This window comes from Cydia splendana, chromosome 22 (assembly GCF_910591565.1).
Source record: "Cydia splendana chromosome 22, ilCydSple1.2, whole genome shotgun sequence".
In the NCBI taxonomy this organism is placed as follows: Eukaryota; Metazoa; Arthropoda; class Insecta; order Lepidoptera; family Tortricidae; genus Cydia; species Cydia splendana.
The window spans coordinates 1,129,629-1,152,458 of record NC_085981.1 but is presented as its reverse complement, the minus strand read 5'-3'; the positions used below and the strand labels follow the sequence as shown (position 1 = coordinate 1,152,458).

Sequence of the window (22,830 nt, the reverse complement as noted above, 5' to 3'; positions counted from 1 at the left end):
GGTCAAGGTATAAATATGGCCGACCATTCTAGACAGGTCATTCCGTTGCCGGGCGTCAGACCGTCAACAACTCCTGAGGATGCCTCGTAGAGAGGCGAAACACGTGTCGAGGTTTATTCTTTTGGTGGTGGTTTGTTATATTTATTTGCGTATTTATTTTTGCGGTGGGAGGGTGGGAATATTAATTGCATGTAAAAATACGCAAGTAAGTATAACGGGTTAGCACTGATTGACTAGCACGTTATCTTTTCGCGGATTAGCAAAGTAATATTTTGGTTTTAACTAGTATGGATTTCCGCAAAGTAACGCCTGATTCTATTCACTATTTTTTTATCACTTTTAAGAGGCGTTTTTCTATTGTTTGCTTCAAACCGACTCTAAACTTAGAAGCAGTTTTGCTAAAAAACCACAAACAGCTACAAAAGTAAAAAACGCCTTAAGGGTAAACAGAATGAACTGACTGAATAAATGAATGGTTTTGACATTTCTTTTTTTTTAAACAAGAAATTGGTCCTATAAATAACCTAATTTTATTTTTGAATGAAAAAGTTGCGCCAAAAAAGACCTTTTATTGATTATTATATTTTAAATGATACTCATTGCTGTAGCGAACCGTCACCAATGACAGATGATGATAACAATGAAACATTGTAGTAGTGGTGGTTCAGGTGCTACAGCTATTGCCTACTTTCCAGCTTGGTTTTAGACCATCTATTGCCACATCTTCGTGGAAGACGACCCTTGTACACCCTGTGCCTAAAAAGGGTGACAGATCGGACCCATCGAATTACAGGCCTATCGCTAAGGTCATGGAGCGTATAATTAACGTATAATTAATGCAAAGCTCTTGAGATACCTAGAAGAACACGATCTGATCAGCGACCGGCAATATGGTTTTCGCCACGGTCGCTCGACTGGTGATCTTCTAGTGTATCTCACACACCGCTGGGCTTTGGCCATTGAGAGTCAAGGTGAGGCATTGGCAGTTAGCCTAGATATAGCGAAGGCGTTCGATCGGGTCTGGCATCGGCGGGGTCTCCTGTCGAAGTTACCATCTTATGGATTGCCGGAGGGACTATGCAAATGGATCGCTGGCTTTTTGTCCGGCAGACGCATACGAGCCGTAGTAGACGGAAGCTGCTCCGATAGCATGGACATTAACGCTGGCGTTCCGCAAGGTTCTGTGCTATCCCCTACGCTGTTTTTGCTGCACATCAATGACATGTTGTCTATCGATGACATTCATTGCTATGCAGACGACAGTACTGGGGATGCCTATTACACAGGCCGTGCCAATATCCCTCGTTCTGTGATATGATATGATATGATATGATATGATATTTATTGGTAAATATTTACATTTACAAGTCATCTTATTTACAATTATCTTACATATAACATTACAAAACATTACAATTAATAATAACATTTTATTAAATACATATATTCCTATATAATTGAGTAGGTAAGCGATTGAGCCAATGACCCGTGGCTATCGAAGAACTCGTCAATGGTATAGCAAGCCATTTCTAGTAGGACGGTTTTTAGTTTGCGGACAAATATTGCATCGCTAGAAGCTTGCTTAATTTCATGGTCGAGTATGTTGTACAGTCTGATTCCCATTACATGCATAGACTTCCTAGTTTTCGCGAGGCGACACGCGGGCACGACCAACTGATTACGCCTGCGCGTCACGCTACCCCGGAGTTGACTATGAGTGGGGATCTGATCAAGATTTTTTCTTACGTATTTGCATACTTCTATTATGTACACACTAGGTAACGTGAGTATTTTACATTTTCTAAACAGTTCTTTAGCCGGATGGTCGAGCGGTTTTCTAATCATAATACGGAGGGCGCGCTTTTGTAATTTAAATAGCCTCTCACGGTCCGCAGCAGTACCCCATAGATCTACACCGTAGATGAGTATAGAATGGAAGTATCCATAGTAGGCTTTCCTTAGGTTTTCCTCAGAAAGACTGTTAGTTAGCCTAGACAACGCGAAGCACGCAGAAGCGAGACGCTTACACGTCGCATCTATGTGAGGTGTCCACGTTAGCCCCGCATCGATTACAAAACCTAGGTATTTGACTTCATGTACATGCGGTACCATAATATCGTTCAAAACAATCCCAACCCGAGTATTTACATTTCTCTTTAATTGGAAGTGCATTATGTTTGTCTTATCGACATTCAAAAGCATCCCATTAGCAGTAAACCAATCAGATATCCTTTGCATTGTTTGAGTGAGCTTTATTTCCAAGCTAGTGAAGTCATCGGCTGCTGTTATTACACACGTGTCGTCGGCAAACATAACACACTCCACGTCCTCGATGGCGGCAGTAATGTCGTTTACAAGGACCAAAAACAGGTTATTTCCCATCGTTGATCCCTGTGGGACAGCACTGTCCCCCAATTCTTCAAAGTTAGAGTTAAATGATTTTATGTAAGTGGTTTGTTTTCGTTCCCCAAGGAAGGACCTTAATAGTTCAAGGAAGGATCCATTGACTCCATACCGCGAAAGCTTTGCGATAAGCAGTGCGTGGTCAACTGTTTCGAAGGCGCGCGACAGGTCACAGAATATAGCTGCGACATGTCGCCCGGCCTCGAGATGCGCAGTCACCCGCCGCACTACATCTCGCGCCGCGTCCGCAGTCGACCGTCCAGGCTGGTAGGCATACTGCTGTGGGTTCAGTAGACTATTGCTAATAAAGTAATGCATCAGTCTACCACTCAACAAACGCTCGAATACCTTGGACACGATAGGTATTAAGGATATGGGTCTATATGACTTGAGTGCATCCATGTCACCCTTGCCCTTATAAATGGGCTGTGGTGCTGGAGAGTCGTGAAAAGCTTGTATCAGACATTGAGAGCACTCTATCCAGAGTTTCGGTGTGGGGTCGGGACAATTTAGTGCGATTCAACCCCACCAAGACACAAGTTTGCGCGTTCACCGCTAAGAAAACCCCATTTACTGTCGTCCCACAGTTCCAAGGCACAGCCCTTACCATGTCAGGGAGTATTGGGATCCTCGGTGTTGACATCTCCAGTGACGTCCAATTCCGCAGCCACATGGAAGGTAAGGCTGCGCTGGCATCCAAAAAACTCGGTGTGCTCAATATAGCGAGGCGATACTTTACTCCGGGGCAAAGACTGCTGCTTTATAAATCGCAAGTCAGACCCCATATGGAGTACTGCTGTCACCTTTGGGCAGGAGCACCTGGATGCCAGCTTGGACCCTTCGACTGAGTCCAAAGGCGCGCTGTACGAATCGTCGATGATCCCAAACTCACAAGCGGTATTGAACCTTTAAGTCTAAGGAGAGGAGACTTTGCCTCCTTGTGTGTGTTCTACCGCTTGTACAATGGGCTGTGCTCTGAGGAACTATTTGACACGATGCCAACGGCCGCTTTCTATCACCGCACCGCTCGCCGTCGGCAGGGTGTTCATCCTCACACCCTAGAACCTAAATGGTCGCGTACTGTGCGATTTAAGAGGCATTTCCTCCCGCGGACGCTCCGGCTGTGGAATGAGCTCCCTTTCGAGGTTTTCCCGAGGGTCTACAGTATGGGGTTCTTCAAAAAAGGAGTGTACAGGTTTTTAAAAGGTCGGCCACGCGCATGTAACACCTCTGGAGTTGCAGGCGTCCATAGGCTACGGTGACTGCTTACCATCAGGCGGGCCGTATGCTTGTTTGCCACCGATGTGGTATAAAAATAAAAAAAAACATTTCCGAACAGTGGCGTGAAAAGCATATTGAACGAGAAGGAGATCGTTTCGTATCGTTTTTTAATGTTTACATTATTTTTTGTGTAAATTACCAAGCATTTTTATAAATAAACAATTATATACATATTATCATTATTAAGAATCATTGAGCTGTTACAATGTTGTTTTACAAAAACATCATAATATATATGCGATTTAACGTCATAATGACGTCATCGGCACCAAAGTTTCGCTCTGTGTTCATGACAAACAGCATGCATGCTGTTCAAACCGAACAGCATTTTGTCATTATCATGGCGTATTTTCTAGCCGCCCAGACCACCTATAAAAAGGTTTCCTGTTCCATTCTAATGAATCTTTGTTTTGACAAATCAAAATTGCATTTTTCTTGGGAAATTTTGACATTTGGGCGGCTAGAGGATAAATATATTATTTTGTCGTCTTGACTTTCCTGTAGGTACCCAAATTACCAAATATACAGCATAAAATTTCAGGCTATATAAGTCACAACTAGAAAACACGCTCCATTTAATTCTCGGGAAAAACGAAGCAACTATTTTGTTTGTAATATGCGTCTGTAGGACCCGTTTATTGCACACTTACCCAGCTAGCAGGCGCTCGGAGCACATCGCCGATGCCGCCGCCATTACGCAACCCCTGAAATTAAACAGATAAATATTTACTTTGCCATAGCTTCATTTTTAACCGGATTTTTTCAATAACAGCAATAAATGTATTGTTGGTATAATGTAATGCGCTGAAGCACGCACAGAGTAGTACTTTGCTACTGCGGGGTGCCGTCGTGCAGGTACTTGTTGTCCACGTCACATGGCGGCCCTGCCCACAACGTACCTGGTTGAGCGTGCTCACTATGCACATGATGAGCGAGTCGCAGGAGCGCTCGCGTATGTCGCCGCCGACGGACACGAACCGTCCGCGGGAGCACTGCGGAGTGCCGTCGTGCAGGTACTTGTTGGCGGCGTCGTCGGAGCACTTGTCCATGTCGTAGCGGGGGTCGTCGTCGTCTGAAACACATGAGGATATTAGCTTTTTTAGAATAGACTATAGAGAAAATACTAGATGAATATCCTGTGTGCAGCATATCAGCTTAACATTCTACACTAGAGAACTCTTAATTAAAATATTGCGTTTTCAGTGAGTTCGACTGGAGGTTCTATAGATAAACTTGACAACAAAAATTAGGTTTAAGCAGTAATGTTTTATTTTTACAATTTCTTCTAAATGATTGGTCTACTCAAAGGTTAATTATTAATAGACAAGATGAAATTAAAATCATTGATGATGTAAACGTTAAGCAACGACACACGACTTATTTTTGTCTCGATTTGGGTTAGATTTGTAAGCAATTTCATCGGCTTTATAATTAAAGTACATAGTTACTTAATGGACACCCCTGTCAGTAGGATTATTGTAGACCAGTCTAATGTAGGGATCGGCAAACTTCTGAGTCTGAGAAGAACTAACCGCAGATATAATCACTAGCTTTAGGCATCTCGAAGAGCCGCAAATGTGGTTTCAGTGGCCTAAGAATTATTCAAACAGGAGCACTCGTTAGCCACGCTTGGCCGAGCACTGGTCTTACGTACCGTCCAGCCGGTCGACGTTGAGCAGGAAGTGGTCGCGGAAGAACATGTAGCCGACGATGGAGAACATGTAGACCAGCACCAGCGCCAGGACGGCCGTCAGGAGGATGGAGCGCCCGTTGCGTGTCACTGATCGCATCACGTTCAGTAGGGTCTCTTCGCGGTACACAATGTCTAGAAGCTGAAACGAATAAACGTATTTATAACTTGAATAGGATTTTTGACTGAAAAGTCAAATCAGCTATTTTTTTTTTCAAATTGTCAAAACGGTCAGCCAGACAGCCAGAGACAGACATGTGACGTCACGGTCAAGTAACCTACCATTTGTAGTTATTTCCGTAATATTAAACACTAATTGTCAAAAAGTAACTGATGTTTATCTTTTCCAATATTTTTTATCAAAACATTGGCAGACAAAAATTTAGTTTTAAGAGTTTGATCCTTTTATTTTGTTTATTTTGTTTATTTATTAAAGTACAACCACATCATACATATTATAACTTACGCTAAAACATTTACAAGGTAATAAATACTGATACATATGACAATTATGGAGTACATAACATTGATAAAGTGTTACAGTGAGATCAAAGTTAACCTAAAACTATACAATTAAATCTAAGAATTATACTAATTAATTATAACTATAAAACTACAAACAACACGGAACTTTTTTTTTCTTTTTTAATTTATAATGAAAGAATGAGCAACAAGATATAAAATTATTTATTATTTACTTGTTTTAATTTTTCTCGCCCATTATTTTGTTTTTGAACGCGGGCAAACGGTCATGAAAAATGTCGATGTCATCCCTTTCTTTTATAAAGGCATTGTAAGCAGCGCAAATTCGTACCATGGGAGACTGCAGTCCGAGGTTGGTCCTAGTTACTGGCACCGAGAAAGGTTTCGTTATGGGACGCCGAGGATAATTATGAGGTGCAGTTATGCAGATTCTCTCAAGCAGGTTGCTGCATTTGATTTGTCCATTTACGACCTTGTGCAGAAAACAGAGGTCCAACATTCGTCGCCGATCGCGCAGGCTGTTCATATTATATTTGGCGAGGCGACAGTCGTAAGTGTTTCTGTGCGAAAAGCCTGGAGTACCAAAAGCAAGATATCTTGTGAAAGCCCTCTGTATGCTCTCAACTCGTTGCGAATGTATGTGATAAAAAGGACTCCAAACAATTGAGGCTGATTCGAGAAGGCTGCGTGTTAGCGTGTTATAAAGGATTATTTTAGTTTTTTGATCCTTAAAACCAGTGGTATTTCTTTTAATAAATCCAAGCATCTGAGCAGCTTTCTTTACTATATAGTCGATATGAGCATTAAATTTAAGTTCACTATCAATTATTACGCCAAGATCGCGGACTTCATTAGCTTCCATTAAAGTAACCCCGCCTATCTCGACTTTTACACGAAGAAGAACAATATTTTATTGTACTTTATTCCGTGCATGCATGAGAAATTATTTCTTTTAATTACAGTCAACATGCCTCTTTTTAGTAGTATCGTAATAGTAAGAGAACAACAGCTAATTTAAAAGTAAAACCAGTATTATTTTATTCCCGACTTCTTTATGGTCTTCTGTAGGTTTGTCCTCTTGGTATATACTGAGATTATTATTTTGGTGGCCTATGAGGGGTATTGGTTACGGGTATCTATTGTTTCCCATAAAGTTTTAAGTCATAATGTATTCTTTGTCCACATTTTCGTTAGTCATAATTTGGTTTTTCTTAGAAACGCGTAACTTTTCAGGATTGCCACAAAACAAACCTAACCTAACCTATCTATAGGATAACCCTACGAAAATCCTGAAAAGTTAACGGTTTCAGAATTATGACTAATGATAATCTGACAATCATTACATTATGACTTTCAATAATTATGTCAAATCAAAAAATCAATTACTCACCAGCACCGAGAAGAAGAATGGGTGGCAGCAGATGCCCAGGAAGCAGAAGCCAAGGTACGCGCCGTGGTAGAGGAGCGCAGGGTCCCGGAGGACCCGGCGGGGAGCCTTGGACAGTGTGCCCTGGTTGCCCATGATGGAGACGAGGTGGACGCCCTTCACCACTATCTGGAAGCAAAGGGAAGTTAAAATCAAAAATATACTCATATCTAAGTAGATCTAGCAACAAACACACGCATAGTCGTATACAAGTGTGGGAACACTCGATTGACATCATGTGTTTTGACAGAAACACAGAATTGTTCTGATAAGAACAGTTGCGATCGACTGGCACTCTGCGATTAAACAGAGAAACAGGACGTGCCCTGACAAGGGCAGTTTTATGTTGCTCTGAGAAGAACATTTTACGTCGCCCTGATAAGGGCAGTTGCGTGCTCTGAGAAGAGCAGTTTTATATTGTCCCGAGAAGGACAGTTTAATATCCGGAGCCTGCAGCATCCTCGTCGATCTCGTCGTGTCTTCCAATCAGCGAGCGCGTAGCAGCGAAGCGAGGCACGGCGATCCGACGACGCGATGTTTATTTCACGGCGGCCGGCGAGCGAAAGGGCTGGCGCCGGCGGCCAACTCAGTTTTATTCCAGCGCGGCACGCGCCGCGCCTGCGCAGTGGCACGCGCGCGCTCTCGCTCTGGCACGCGCCCGCGCACCGTATATCTCCATCTCACTCTATTGTAAATACGTCTCTTTCTTGCTTTTCTCAAATTGTGTATAAATACCGTGAGTTTTGTAAATAAATTATCATTCTTGTACATACCAACAAGTTTTTCACTTCTACTACTACAAACCTTCTGATACACCAGTAGCCATAGCTTGCTAAAGTGGTGACCACCGACTCTGGACAAGAAGAATCACAATCAAGAAGATGCCTCCCAACGATGAAAAAAAAAGCGACGCCCCGGAAGAAGCCAGCAGCCTCACCAGCCCATCTCCGGCAGCAGCACTTCTATCTCACGATGTGGCGGCGATATCACTCTCCCTGCGCGTCCCACCGTTCTGGCGAGACCAGCCAATACTCTGGTTCTGCAGTTTCGAGGCGGCAACGGCAGAGCTGAAGAGAAGCCAGGCGCAGCTCGCTCAGATGGTTATCGCGCAGCTAGAAAAACAAGATATTCAAAATATCAGCGACCTCATCTACTCCCCGCCTGAAGATAATTACTACACCGCCATCAAAAACAGACTCATCTCGGTGTACGAGGAGAGCAACAGCGCGCAGACCAAGAAGCTGTTATCCCAAGTCGAGCTCGGGGAGCAGAAACCCAGTCAGCTGTTACGACGGATGAAGACGCTGAACAAGGAGAAGTTTCCTGAGACAACGATACAGATGATGTGGCTTGATCATCTCCCGCCACACGTACGCTCCGTGCTCACCGTCAGCGAAGCATTCAAAATTAAAACGACGTTAGAGGACCTCGCGCTGCTCGCCGACAAAATGTTGGAGCACACGCCAACATCAGCGTCGCACCAAATCGCCGCAGTTTCTACTCCCGCAGTCTTACCACCTTCACTACCAACACCTCCACCGTCTACATCAGCTCTCGACGCACAGTACCTCATCAGCGAGATTAGACGGCTATCGCTCGAAGTCGCCGAGCTCCGTTCGAGACCGCGCGAAAACTATAATCAACGCTACAGCCGCTCGCACCGCCGTTTCCCATCGCGCCCACGAAACCAATCGCAAGACCGAAGCCCACGCAGCCGCAGAAGCTCGCCGATGCCGTATTGCCATTACCACCGCCGTTTCGGGATGGACGCTCAGAAATGCGCACAGCCGTGCAGCTTCAAACCGATACCAGCAACACCATCAACAGCGGAAAACTAGACGTAACGCTGGATGCGGCGGAAACCAGCGTTACAACAAGATCTCACCGCCTCTTCGTACGTGACCGAACCAGCAAGCTCGTTTTCTTGGTTGACACGGGAGCCAACATCTCCGTCCTGCCAAGAACACCCGGCACGAAGGCGCAACCCCTACCCTTTCAACTGTACGCCGCCAATAATACAGTTATTCCCACCTACGGCGAGAAGACGCTGGAGCTCGATCTCAACCTACGCAGACCATTCCGGTGGAAGTTCATCATCGCTGCAGTATCGAAGCCAATCATCGGTGCAGACTTCCTGGACTACCACCACATCATAGTCGACATCACCAGGAGACGACTAATCGACGGCAAAACCCTACTATATACGAACGCACAACTCTGTACCGCAAACATACCTACCGTGCGCAGTATAGACGTGCAACAGTCGTACCACAACATACTTGCCGACTACCCTGGTACAACTCGTCTCACCTCCATGAAGCTCAGCCCGAAACACAACGTCGAGCATTTCATCGAAACAACCGGACCACCACTTCACTGCAGACCACGTCCGATTGCACCGCACCGCTACGAACTCGTGAAGAAAGAATTTGCCAACATGATGGAACAGGGCCTATGCAGACCAAGCAAAAGCCCTTGGGCATCACCTCTTCACGTCGTACCGAAGAAGAATGGCGAATTACGTGTGTGTGGCGATTACCGACGGCTTAACGCAATCACTAAGCCCGACCGCTACCCAATTCCACGCATACGTGATTTTACCTACCAACTCGCCGGCAAGCAAATATTCTCCACCTTGGATCTCAACCGCGCCTACCAACAACTACCAATAGCAGAGCAAGACGTCGAGAAGAGCGCCATCATAACTCCATTCGGCTTATTCGAGTTTCCAAGAATGTGCCCCGGCCTAAAAAACTGCGGACAGACATTCCAACGCTTCATACATGAAGTACTGCGCGACCTCGACTTCGTGTTCCCGTTCGTTGACGACCTACTTATCGCGTCAGCCGACAAAGCTACGCACGAGAAGCACCTACGCGCCGTACTAAGCAGACTCGAAGACTACGGTATAACTATAAACCCGTCGAAATGCGTATTCGGACAGCCATCGGTCAAGTTCCTGGGCTACGAAGTCAGCAAAGACGGCATACGACCACCTACCGAGAAAGTGCAAGCAATCATCGACTACCCTAAGCCGAAAAACATCGATGAGCTGCGAAGATTCCTCGGCATGCTGAATTTTTACCGCGAAAACATTAAAAACGCCGCGCAAATTCAAGCACCACTCTGCAAATACCTACACAATGCGAAGAAGCGCGACAAGACCGAAATCAGCTGGGACGGCGAAGCTGACGAAGCTTTCGACGCGTGCAAAGCGAGCATCCAAAACGCCGCTTTGCTCGCGCACCCCTCCCACCACGCCCCGCTAGCAATATTTAGCGATGCGAGCGACAGAGCCGCGGGAGCATCGCTAAACCAATTCGTGAACGAAGCTTGGCAACCACTTGGCTACTTTTCTAAAAAGTTCTCCGATGCCCAGACCCGCTACAGCACATTCGACCGTGAACTACTAGCAATATACCTCAGTACGAAGCACTTCCGGAAGATGTTCGAAGGACGTGAACTTATAATTTTCACCGACCACAAGCCGCTCACCTACGCATTCACCAAAACAAGCAATAACAACGAATCACCGCGCCGCACCCGTCAGCTGTTGTATATCAGTGAATTCACTACTGATATACGACACATACCCGGAACGCAAAACGCCGCTGCAGACGCCCTATCTCGCATCGAAGCCATCGCATGTCCATCTCCTATCGACTACGAACAACTAGCAAGAGCGCAAGAGCGAGATAGCGACACCATCCGATCACTCGCACAGCAAGACAACCTATCGATGAAACAAGTCACAATTCCCGGAACTACAGTCAAACTCTACTGCGAAACATCGACGCCGCACTTACGACCTTACGTACCCGAAGAGCATCGCCGTGCCGCTTTCAACGCAGTACACAACATAAGTCATCCTGGAATTAGAACGTCACGCAAACTCGTCGCTCAACGCTACTTTTGGCCCGGATTAAATGCCGATGTAGGCAAATGGGCAAAAGTCTGCGTTCACTGCCAACGTGCGAAAATCCAGCGACACACTGCAAGCCCTATTTCAAGTTTCCCGCCAACTACAAGGTTCGAGCATATACACGTCGACCTTGTAGGACCGCTACCTACTGCCGCCAGCGGACACAGATACCTACTCACTATGATTGACCGCGCAACCAGATGGCCCGAAGTGACACCATTATGCGAGATCACCGCCGAAGACGTCGCTAAAGCTCTATACGAAGGCTGGATCTCCCGCTTCGGCTGCCCCGCTACCATCACGACCGACCAAGGACGGCAATTCGAGAGTCGAGTATTTGCGTCACTCACCCGCTTACTCGGCATCGAAAGAACCCGAACTACGCCGTACCATGCCCAAGCGAACGGTATGATTGAAAGGTTCCACAGAAGTCTCAAGGCCGCACTCAAGGCCAGGCTACAGAACGACAAGTCATGGATCGACACAATAACTAGCGTTCTACTTGGACTACGAGCCGCACTACGCACAGACACCGGTGTAAGCCCAGCCCTACTCACTTACGGCTGCAGTGTACGACTACCCGGCGAACTGTTACTACCTACGCGCGATGACGTCACCATGGACTCCGACTTCGTGGAAAAACTACGAGCGACCATACACAGCCTAACACCGACAGCAATGATCCCGCATGGCAACAAGAAACCTATCTTCGTGCATCGTGACCTTCAAACCTGCGAACAAGTATTCGTACGAGTTGACGCCGTAAAGAAGCCGCTACAAGCACCTTACGACGGACCCTACCGAGTACTAAAACGCAACGACAAAATATTCACTCTGCAGCTACCTAATCGCCAGATGAATATTTCGATCGACCGCTTAAAACCCGCATTCATCATCGCAGACACCGAGCAAGAAACACCTACGAGTACAACGGACATATCTACAACCTTAACGACCGCAACAAATATACCTACAGCTACGAGTTCAACGAAAACGCCTAACATACCTACAACGACGAGTACAACGATCGCAACGAAAATGCCTACAGCTACAACATCGAACAAAACTTCGCAACCGACTGTACCACCGAGTTTAGCGATATCACAACAAAACAACAACAACCAACAACAGAAAAAAGGCATCCTGAAACGAAGAGATGAACCAGACACAACCACGACCACGCAAGTACCTACAAGCACGAGCACAACACGCCGAGGCCGCACTATTCGCCTGCCGGTACGCTTCGCTTGAGGGGGAACCCTGTGGGAACACTCGATTGACATCATGTGTTTTGACAGAAACACAGAATTGTTCTGATAAGAACAGTTGCGATCGACTGGCACTCTGCGATTAAACAGAGAAACAGGACGTGCCCTGACAAGGGCAGTTTTATGTTGCTCTGAGAAGAACATTTTACGTCGCCCTGATAAGGGCAGTTGCGTGCTCTGAGAAGAGCAGTTTTATATTGTCCCGAGAAGGACAGTTTAATATCCGGAGCCTGCAGCATCCTCGTCGATCTCGTCGTGTCTTCCAATCAGCGAGCGCGTAGCAGCGAAGCGAGGCACGGCGATCCGACGACGCGATGTTTATTTCACGGCGGCCGGCGAGCGAAAGGGCTGGCGCCGGCGGCCAACTCAGTTTTATTCCAGCGCGGCACGCGCCGCGCCTGCGCAGTGGCACGCGCGCGCTCTCGCTCTGGCACGCGCCCGCGCACCGTATATCTCCATCTCACTCTATTGTAAATACGTCTCTTTCTTGCTTTTCTCAAATTGTGTATAAATACCGTGAGTTTTGTAAATAAATTATCATTCTTGTACATACCAACAAGTTTTTCACTTCTACTACTACAAACCTTCTGATACACCAGTAGCCATAGCTTGCTAAACAAGCATCAGCTTAAGCTAATTACGTATCTGAGCAAGAAATTGAGGTTTAAGTGATGGATGTGATGATTGATGTGTGAGTTTCCATGGCTTTATTTATTTATGATCATGAGCGTCGCCCCCAGGCCGGGGATGCCCTTTATCTATTAATATTTGTACAGATAAATTATGGGTCCCCTACCCGTCTGGGCGGCGTAACAGTCATGCACAGAGTTTTACAAGATCGCAATAATTTTATTCGCAATAAATCTATTTATATTGTATGTAAGAATCAAATTGACTTCACAAATGTAAAGTCAAGGTTTCTTTAAGACTAACCATTCTCCTACATACCATGGTGACCACCTAAGGACTCATTTAGACGGCGCGCGAACTCGCATGCGATTTTAGTTACATTGCGGACTGTTGGTTACGTCCAATTCAACCGACCGATCAAAAACCGCAATGTAATGAAACTCGCATGCGAGATCTCGCATTGTCTAAATGAGCCCTAACTCTAACCAGTCTAACTCCACTCCAATATCTCATTTTACAAACTTTTTTATTGGGCCTAATAGGGGGTATTAGTGCAATGTTCTGCCACCAGAGTGCATCACTAAGCTAGCTAGTAAACAATAGAGTCACTTATACATACTGTGCCTTAAACTGGTTTTTGTCAAGTTTTCATAGACAATAAAATATGACATTGATGCATCAAAGCGGTTTGTGCACAAAACAAGGGCCTACCGGGAAACGCGAAAATCGAAATTTAGTTATCTGCCTCTTTATCGCTCAAATATGCAAGAGTGATAGAGAGGTTAGATAACGAAATTTCGATTTTCTTGTTTCGCGGTAGACCCCCAGATTGTGATGGTTTGTGGTAGTAGCGCCCCCTACGCAGAGTTTCGCGTAATATTCCCTATTGTAGCAAATAAAAGCCGATGGGAGCCGAGTTCTATGAATGTCCCGACGTTGGTAAAAACATACTGGCAGCCATATCTCAATCTGTACTCACCGTGAGCATGCCCAGGGTCCAAAGGGTGGGCTCGGGCCCGGCGCTGAAGATGAGCCGCACGATGCCGCTGGCCAGCAGCGCGCGCACGCCGGACGAGCGCGGCAGCCACGTCACCAGCGCCGCTGCGCTGGCGGACACGCACCACACCACCAGCGATAGGTGCTGGCCCAGTTCTGTGGATTTTATGAGAATTTAGGGGCTATTCCTAACAAGTTGTCATCACTGGTATTAACTGGGATTTTATTCTCACTTTTTACCACTACACACAAAAGAATCCCATCTGTTACCAGTGGTAACAACTTAGTGATAGCAGGTTGAAATAATTCAAATTTAGGGGGTCTGAAGGCGGAATTAAACGCAAGTATAAGGCATAAGGTATACACGTATCACAGATCACAGGATCATACGAGTATTCATTGGGGTTAGAAGTTTCAAGGTTACAAATGTATCATCAATGTTATATTATAAATAATAATAAAATAATATATGTAATATTAAAATGTGTCACTAACGAGATTGATCCTTTCTTGATCTTAAATATATATTTTTTAATTATAGAGGATCAATACGCATATTCGAATTTTTTTACCGTTTTCATAAAGAGAACATGCAGTACAAAGAAAAAAAAAAGAAAAGTAGTATTGACTAGTAAGCTTGTTAAAGGCCAAGCAAGATTTAAAGTTATAGTGAAAGTGAAAGGAAGGTGAAAGTTGTAGTTTTGAAATCATGCAAGGTGACTGAAACTCACTCTGAACCATCTGATACGCTAGAAAGTTAGCGTGCACTTCTAAATATAGTCAGGAACGATAGTTTGTACAAAAGATTTAAGAAGATTATATTATATTTTTCACCACACCAGCACGGAAAGGCTTACTTTGCACTTCAAAAACTGATAGCAAAGTTGCATTTTATTCACATGTGAGACAAAGTAATCAAATGCAAATTTTGAGTTGGTTTCTTATGTTTGCTGGTAGAAATGACTTTTAAATGATGATTTTGGATGATAAATTTTTAATTACATTCATTTGGATTTGATTTGGTTTGATATTTTACATTTAATATTTGCCTCAGGTTGGTGTGGTGAAAAAATTTGTGTTTCACTCGGGGGCAAATTTTGTTTAACCCTCGTGCTTTGAAACCCTCGCAACGCTCAAGATTCCATTTTTCGAACCACTCGCTATGCTCGTGGTTCAATTTTGGAATCTTTCGCTTGCTTAACACGAGCAGTTAAACAACAACTTTGCCCCCTTGTAAAACAAATAACTATTTAACCCTTAGCCATATTCCGTGAGATTGGCTGGATGTAATAGTTTAAGCACGCGGTTGTTTTACGCGACAAATAGTTCAGTCATTATAGATTTTGACCTGTGAATAATCAGTTCTTGGATTTTTTTTTCGTAGGTCCCTCGGGTCTAGGATCGATATTTTGGAAATTAAATTTGAAAAAAAAAGCGACAATGTCAAAATATTTTCATCATCTCGTTTATTTTCAACTTTACGGCATAAATGAAGAGGACTAAACTTGTAGATAATCAAATTTTGAGTTTGTCGCTTTTTTCAAATTTAATTTCCAAAATATCGATCCTAGAAGAAAAATTGTGAGGACCAAACTTGTAGAGAATCAAATTTCCTACAATTTTTGTCCTCACGGTTTTACTGTAAAATCAAAAATGGCCGAGTTATTCAAGAAAAACCGTTTCTCGAATATACACAGGAGCCTGATTCAGTCTACTTTTTGAATTTATACTCCTAGTGACCCCCTCGAGGGACCTACGAAAAAAAAATCCAAGAACTGATTATTCACGGGTAGGGTCGGTTTTTTGGATATAATGACTGGACTAAAACGCAGTAAGTCCGTTTAGTATGATCTACATATTCACAGAGTAGGACTAAGGGTCGAAAACTCGAAAGCACAGAAATGTACAGTTAAATACTATACCCCTTATTCATAAACGCGCTACAAACCTCAATTAGCTAATAATCGTTTGTCTTTATCTGTCATTTTGACTTATGTATTTGTAAGAAAGGGATAAAACATAATTTAACTTCATCAGGCCCGTAAAGTTTTATGAATAAGGAGCGTTAATATTGAAGAAAGTCGGTCTGAAGAAAAGTACTGCTATTTATTCTAATTTAGCAATATTGGTGGTATAACATATAAGAGTAGGTATTTATAGTTGGTCAAACCAATTTTTCAGTCAGTAAGAAACAGGAGAACTATACTCATCCTTTTCTTTTGGGTGCTAGTACTAGTGTAAGACAAAGATAGTATGATTATCTCTGTCTATGATTGAAATGAGACAGTTCTTTGAAAAATTATATATAACTTACTGGGGGTTTCTTCTTGAAATGGATAGAAAAAAGCAACGATGACGTTGATTAGAACAGCGAAGTTGAATAAAATGGTGCTCCATAAGGACATGTAGGACGACACCCAGAACAGAAATGGTTGACCTGCGAACAAAAAATAAACACTTTGAAACACGCCAATTCAATTTAACTCTTCAGAACAAAAGTATTTTTTCTCTGTTCCAAGTATTAAATATAACATGATACAAGTATTACCCATGTTCCAAGTGATTTACCAGTACACAAGTATATTTCCCAGTACCAAGTACTACTTGACCAGGATACAAGTATTTTTCAGATTCCGGTATTTTAACAATTTAATCTAGTTTCAGAAAAATCAAGATAACATGAACTATGCATGAATTTAACAATATAATAATGGTATTATTTTGTTTACGTATTTGCATTCAATGAATTTGCCGCTGTTCTTATATTACAAGTACTATAGTGTATCTGTATTTCAAGTATTTTTTAATGACTTACCTCTCAACTTCTTTTGCCATTTCATCTCATGGAAGAGGTTGTCGAGACGGGAAAAGAAGTCAGCAACCTAAAACATTAAAATATTATTTAGTCTTCTTTTATTAAAAACAAAATTACACTTTGTAAGTAGATTGTATAATATTATATTTTATCATGACAATGTCTCGGTTATTTCTGGACTTTTTATGGTTTTTACTATGGAGCATAAACAAAGTAGAGCATACTAGTAGTAAGAGTGACCTTGCTGCCCTGGTCGTCTCGCTCGGCGGTCTGCAGCACGCGGTGCTTACTGTCGGCGGGCAGATACTCGCAGATCTACGATAGGGGTAGGGTGTAAACACTAGTAGTAAGAGTGACCATGCTGCCCTGGTCGTCTCGCTCGGCGGTCTGCAGCACGCGGTGCTTACTGTCGGCGGGCAGATACTCGCAGATCTACGACAGTGGTAGGGTGAATATACTAGTAGTAAGAGTGACCTTGCTGCCCTGGTCGTCTCGCTCGGCGGTCTGCAGCACGCGGTGCTTACTGTCGGCGGGCAGATACTCGCAGATCTACGATAGGGGTAGGGTGTAAATACTAGTAGTAAGAGTGACCTTGCTGCCCTGGTCGTCTCGCTCGGCGGTCTGCAGCACGCGGTGCTTACTGTCGGCGGGCAGATACTCGCAGATCTACGATAGGGGTAGGGTGTAAATACTAGTAGTAAGAGTGACCTTGCTGCCCTGGTCGTCTCGCTCGGCGGTCTGCAGCACGCGGTGCTTACTGTCGGCGGGCAGATACTCGCAGATCTCCGGGATGGGGAATACTATCTGTTCCATGCTGCGGTCCGTTCGGACTATCTGTTGGGATAACCACAAAGATTTAAGATAGTATGTTTGTAAATATCTTTCTAAGCAAAATCATCAAGTATACTTACTTTTCAAGAGTATTTTACTTAAAAGTAACGAGTATAAATACTCGCAAGTAAAAAGTATAAATACTTTCAAGTAACAGGTAAGAATACTCGTAAGTAACAGGCAATATTACATTATGTACGGAATATCATTTCATATTTACCACTAGCTTTTCATTAAAGGAAAACATCGTGAGGAAACCTGCATACATTCGCGAAGAAATTCAAAGGTATGTGAAGTCCCCAACCCGCATTGGGCCAGCGCGGGGACTATAGCCCAAACTCTCTCATGCTTGAGAGGAGGCCTGTCCCCAGCAGTGGGACGTATATAGGCTAAATTATTTTATTTTTTACTTTAATATTACATTACGATACAAATGCGAAAGGGAGTGTTTTAAATCGTCACGAGTTGCGAATACAATACAGTATTTTCGACGTAGGCACGTATTGAGCTAGTTACCGCACTAGGGCGGTAAAGTAGCATCACAATATATGTACTGTAAAAATTGTAACAAATAACAAGTGTAAATAATGACAGTAACAGGTATAAATACTAGTTTGTGTACCTCTATCTGCGCCGTGTGAGTACGGTAGTACTGCAGCGCGAGCTGGTGCTGGTGCGCGGCCGCGGGCGTGGCGCGCACCAGCGCGGCCAGCTCCTTGTTGTGGCCGGCCAGCTGGTGGCACAGGATGTAGATGTTGTGGCCCACCTGACAACACACACAATACATCACATTTCCAACTGGGAACTAACAATAACAAGTTTGTATGTGATAAGTACAAACCTCGATAATACGCAAGCAAACCCTTTATTCTTCCGTTAAGTTGATTTATCCCAGTTTTTATTGGCTCTTTCGTCTGGTTTCATGGTATAACAACGGGGAGACATCGTTTTTTGTGGTCGAATAGACCGATGCGAGACCGACGTGTTCTATCACCTTGGTCCACCTAAAACAGCGCTTTAAAAAAACACGACGAGATAACTTACTTCCTTAGGAGACACGCCTTGCACGGGCGCGTCGTCCTCCGAGTCGGAGTCGGCGTCCGGCGCGTGCTCCTGATGGAAGGCAGAGCACGCCACATCTACCTGCGGGACAATTCGTCTGTTCAGTGCACATACACCGAACACGTGACAGGCGCCCGCGACCCAGTTTAGTTTGGCGATGCGGCCGGCTGTACAAATCAGTGTACTTTTCGGATTCTTAGCGACCGGGTGCATTCAAAACAAATAACTATTTTATTAACATTTATTTAACATTCACATTAACATTTTAGAGTTAACTTAGGTAACATTGTAGAACAATAAACATTTTTACCGAGACTCTCCGGACTTTCAACAACCACCGCAAGCTACCATCCTCAACATTGTCTTTGTTAATAGTTATAGGCCATGTACGAACTATGCACCCACAGAGGTGGGCTAAACTAGCGACAAGGTGGGTACTACAACGTAAACACCGGAGTTATCGGCCTAGGAGGAGATGGCGGTACGACCTGGACGCATTTCTCAGCAACTGGACGGATACTGCACTCAATTGGGAAGATTGGAAGTCTAGTGGGGAGGCGTTTGCAGTTCATCCTCACGCCTAAATTGTCGCGCAATGTGCGGTTTAAGAGATATTTCCTTCCGGGGACGCTCTGGCTGTGGAATTGGCCCTGACGAGGTTTTCCCGAGGGTCTACAGTATATGTAAATACATTGGTAATATACTTATACCATAACGAAGCGATATTTGTCTCCGAAATAATTAATTCCTGTCAAAAAATTCAATCAAATTTTGAACTGTTGTACATTGTATTTGAGGTTTTCAAAACAAGAGTATTTGTTACATACCAGCTGGCGTGGGTTCATATTATAAAGTATCCTCTCGGCATTATTCTCAGAATCATTTCTGCTTTCCATAATGGCGAGGAGAAGTTTAGAAGCGTTGTTCTTCAGTTCCAGCACTAGCTCCATCCTTGTCTTGCCGAGGGGGTTGATGTCGTTCAGAATGAGAGCGGTGATGATGTCGAGACCGTTGCTCTCGTGCGTCGCTATGCAGTTTTGGTTCTCGTGGCAGGGGCCTGGGAGGAAAATTCGGTATAATTTACGTGTTTTAAAAAAGAAAGCTATAACATAAATCTGTGGCGTTCTATGGTGCATTGTAGGAGAGGACGGAAAACCGCTAAAAGATGGACGAGTGCGTTCAAATAATACGAGTCCATCTTTAGCGTTTCCGGCCGAGGCATTACATATTGCTTTTCACGACTACTGCGAGGAAATAAGAAAACATTTGCATAACTATAAGTACCAGCCCGCGATTTCTCTGGTAGCAAATTACTAACCACTGCCTGTGCTGTCTCTTGAATTTCGGTAGGCGTCAGCGTAAGAATATCATTTTCTTCACTAGAAGAACTCATTTTTATAGCGAGAGTAGATACGTGTTTCTTGTATTTTTAGTCAAACACAATTTACACTATCCAATTCAGTAAGTATTTTCAGATCCCGCCTTTTTTACTTTTTTTATCACTTTTAAGAGGCGTTTTTCTGTTATTTGCTTCAAACCGACTCTAAACTTAGAAGCGTTAAGCTGCTAAAAAAACCACAAACAGCTACAAAAGTAAAAAACGCCTTAAGCGTGAACTGAATGGATAATTGTTAAAAAAAAGAACTAAATGGTTTTGACATTTCCTTTTTTTTTAAAACAAGAAATTGGTCCTATAAATAACCTAATTTTATTTTTGAAGGAAAAAGTTGTACCAAAAAAGACCTTTTATTGATTTTTATGTTTTAAATGATACTCATTGCTGTAGCGAACCGTCACCAATGACAGATGATGATAACAATGAAACATTGTAGTAGTGGTGGTTCAGGTGCTACAGCTATTGCCTACTTTCCAGCTTGGTTTTAGACCATCTATTGCCACATTTCCGAACAGTGGCGTGAAAAGTACTTTTGTCAAAACGCAAGGCCATTCCGAACAATTTTTACAATGAATTCAACCCCGATTACAATTTTTTCACGGTTTTTTCTTTACGATCCTTTCTACGATTTCGACAATAGTAAAAATTAATGGCAGCTCAAAAGTGAAGCAAGCATGTGTGTCTGTTTTTTATCGGATCATGTTCATCATCATCATCATCATATCAGCCCTTTATCGCCCACTGCCGAGCATAGGCCTCTCTTCTAGTACGCCACTTGTCCCGGTCCTGAGCTAATCTCATGTTATGAACCTAAAAGTTCTTTAACAGATTAATGACTAGGATCCGTCAAGGCATTACAAGTTAGAAGCATTTATCCAAAGTGAGGGTACATTTTTATGGCATTACCAGTTGTTTAGTGCATTGATTCTGACCTTGACAGTACTCCGTGAGGGTCTCCAGGGTCTGGTTGATGAGCGCCACGTTGCCCTCGTTGATGTACAGCCCCAGCAGCCCCAGGCCTCCGGTGGTGGAACCACAGATGCAGTCCAGGAACATGAGGGTCTCGGAGACCAGGTTGTAGTTGGATTTGTTGTTCTGATTGCGGAGGAGGTTCTGAAATGTAACACAATTAGTGAATCTCTGTGCAATTATTACGAATTAACTACAACTTAAACAACAAAGACGCCCAGCTTTTCAAAGACTGCATATACAATAGAAATAGGTGTGGGTGCCACCGTTAACTTTAGAGGTTAGGGCTTATGGCACTTATGGTGTTAGCCGCGAAAGCTGTCAGTTAAAATCCGGTCTCGGCCACTGGAGGGCTTTGTTACTTTTTGTTCGTAGCACCTATTTTAGATTCCAGCTTTTAGGTTTAAACTAGTAGCTCGCTCTGTCGTCCACCATTTAGAAAACTTTCCAAAAATTTCATAATACTAATCGAACCTGCACACAAAATTTCATAAGAATCGGTTGAAAGATGCAACCAGTAGAGAAAAACAGCTGAAAAGACATTCGAAAGTATTTTTTCCCAAGTTGCTCCTATTGCAGGAGACTCATACTAAGGATGAACAAGATCTTCTTAAAAGGGGAACCATCCCAGGATACAATGTGGTTCATGCAATAAATCATGCTCAGTACGGTGTGGCAACCTACGTGAACGCCAACATTACGGATGTCGAAGTGATCACAGAATACTGTAACAGCGGCCCTGATGTTTATGCCTCCACAGTTAAAATTAAAGACCTCACTGTTGTGAATGTATATAAACCACCAACGTGTACATGGTCAGCGAATATCGCCATCTCCTCACATCCCTGCGTGTATGCGGGTGACTTTAATAGCCATCATACCATGTGGCGTTATAACAGGACCGACCGAAATGGCATTCAACTGATGGAATGGGCAGAAAATAACAATCTCCACCTTGTCTTTGATGCGAAAGATAAGGGGTCCTTCAGGTCTGCACGCTGGAGAAAGGATTATAATCCTGACCTTACCTTTGTTACCGGTGACTGTAACGGAATGCCTCTCAATACGTCTCGCAGGGTCCTTACAGATTACCCAAACAGCCAACATCGTCCGGTACTTGTGGAGATTGGAATCAGAATACCAATATCGAACTCGATGCCTCTACCTCGATGGAATTTCCAAAAAGCTAAATGGCCCGGGTTCACGGCAGGCATGGAGGCCGCAATACGATGGATACCTCCTGTGGCAGAAAACTACAAACGCTTCACCAATCTCCTGTATGCTACAGCAAAAAGGAACATTCCAAGAGGTTACCGCAAATCATATACACCCTGTTGGTCGCAAGAGAGTGAACAGCTATACAGAGATTACATGAGAACCGGGGACCATGAAGTAGGTGCCGAACTTATCCAGTCGCTAAATGAGAACAGACGAGAAAAATGGATTAAAACAGTTGAGGCCATGGATTTTAAAACGTCTAGTAGAAAAGCCTGGAGAGTCCTAAACAAGCTAACTGGAAAATCAGGGTTCAAGTCCAACTCAGCATCACAACTACTTACTAACTCCATAGCAACCAGAATTGTCGATGTGTCTCGAGTGAAAGGCCCAAAACTAGAAACCAAAAGCATCAATCTCCAGGCTTCCCAACTTAAACCTAC

At 43.8% G+C, this 22,830-nt stretch overlaps 1 protein-coding gene across 1 annotated transcript in view; it reads right to left on the bottom strand.

Annotated features, from left to right (window-relative positions):
- The window catches only part of LOC134801570 (inositol 1,4,5-trisphosphate receptor), a 142,652-nt gene that overhangs the window by 16,033 nt on the left and 103,789 nt on the right, over positions 1 to 22,830 (bottom strand). Inside the window, exons 47-58 of the mRNA XM_063774185.1 lie at positions 21,136 to 21,316; positions 19,635 to 19,864; positions 18,790 to 18,888; positions 18,368 to 18,511; positions 17,623 to 17,748; positions 16,915 to 16,981; positions 16,414 to 16,536; positions 14,083 to 14,255; positions 7,248 to 7,412; positions 5,339 to 5,516; positions 4,584 to 4,756; positions 4,335 to 4,388 (exon numbers count right to left, since the gene is read on the bottom strand). Of these exons, the coding sequence (XP_063630255.1) occupies positions 4,335 to 4,388; positions 4,584 to 4,756; positions 5,339 to 5,516; positions 7,248 to 7,412; positions 14,083 to 14,255; positions 16,414 to 16,536; positions 16,915 to 16,981; positions 17,623 to 17,748; positions 18,368 to 18,511; positions 18,790 to 18,888; positions 19,635 to 19,864; positions 21,136 to 21,316 (1,713 nt within the window). The remainder of the gene's footprint in view (positions 1 to 4,334; positions 4,389 to 4,583; positions 4,757 to 5,338; positions 5,517 to 7,247; positions 7,413 to 14,082; positions 14,256 to 16,413; positions 16,537 to 16,914; positions 16,982 to 17,622; positions 17,749 to 18,367; positions 18,512 to 18,789; positions 18,889 to 19,634; positions 19,865 to 21,135; positions 21,317 to 22,830) is intronic.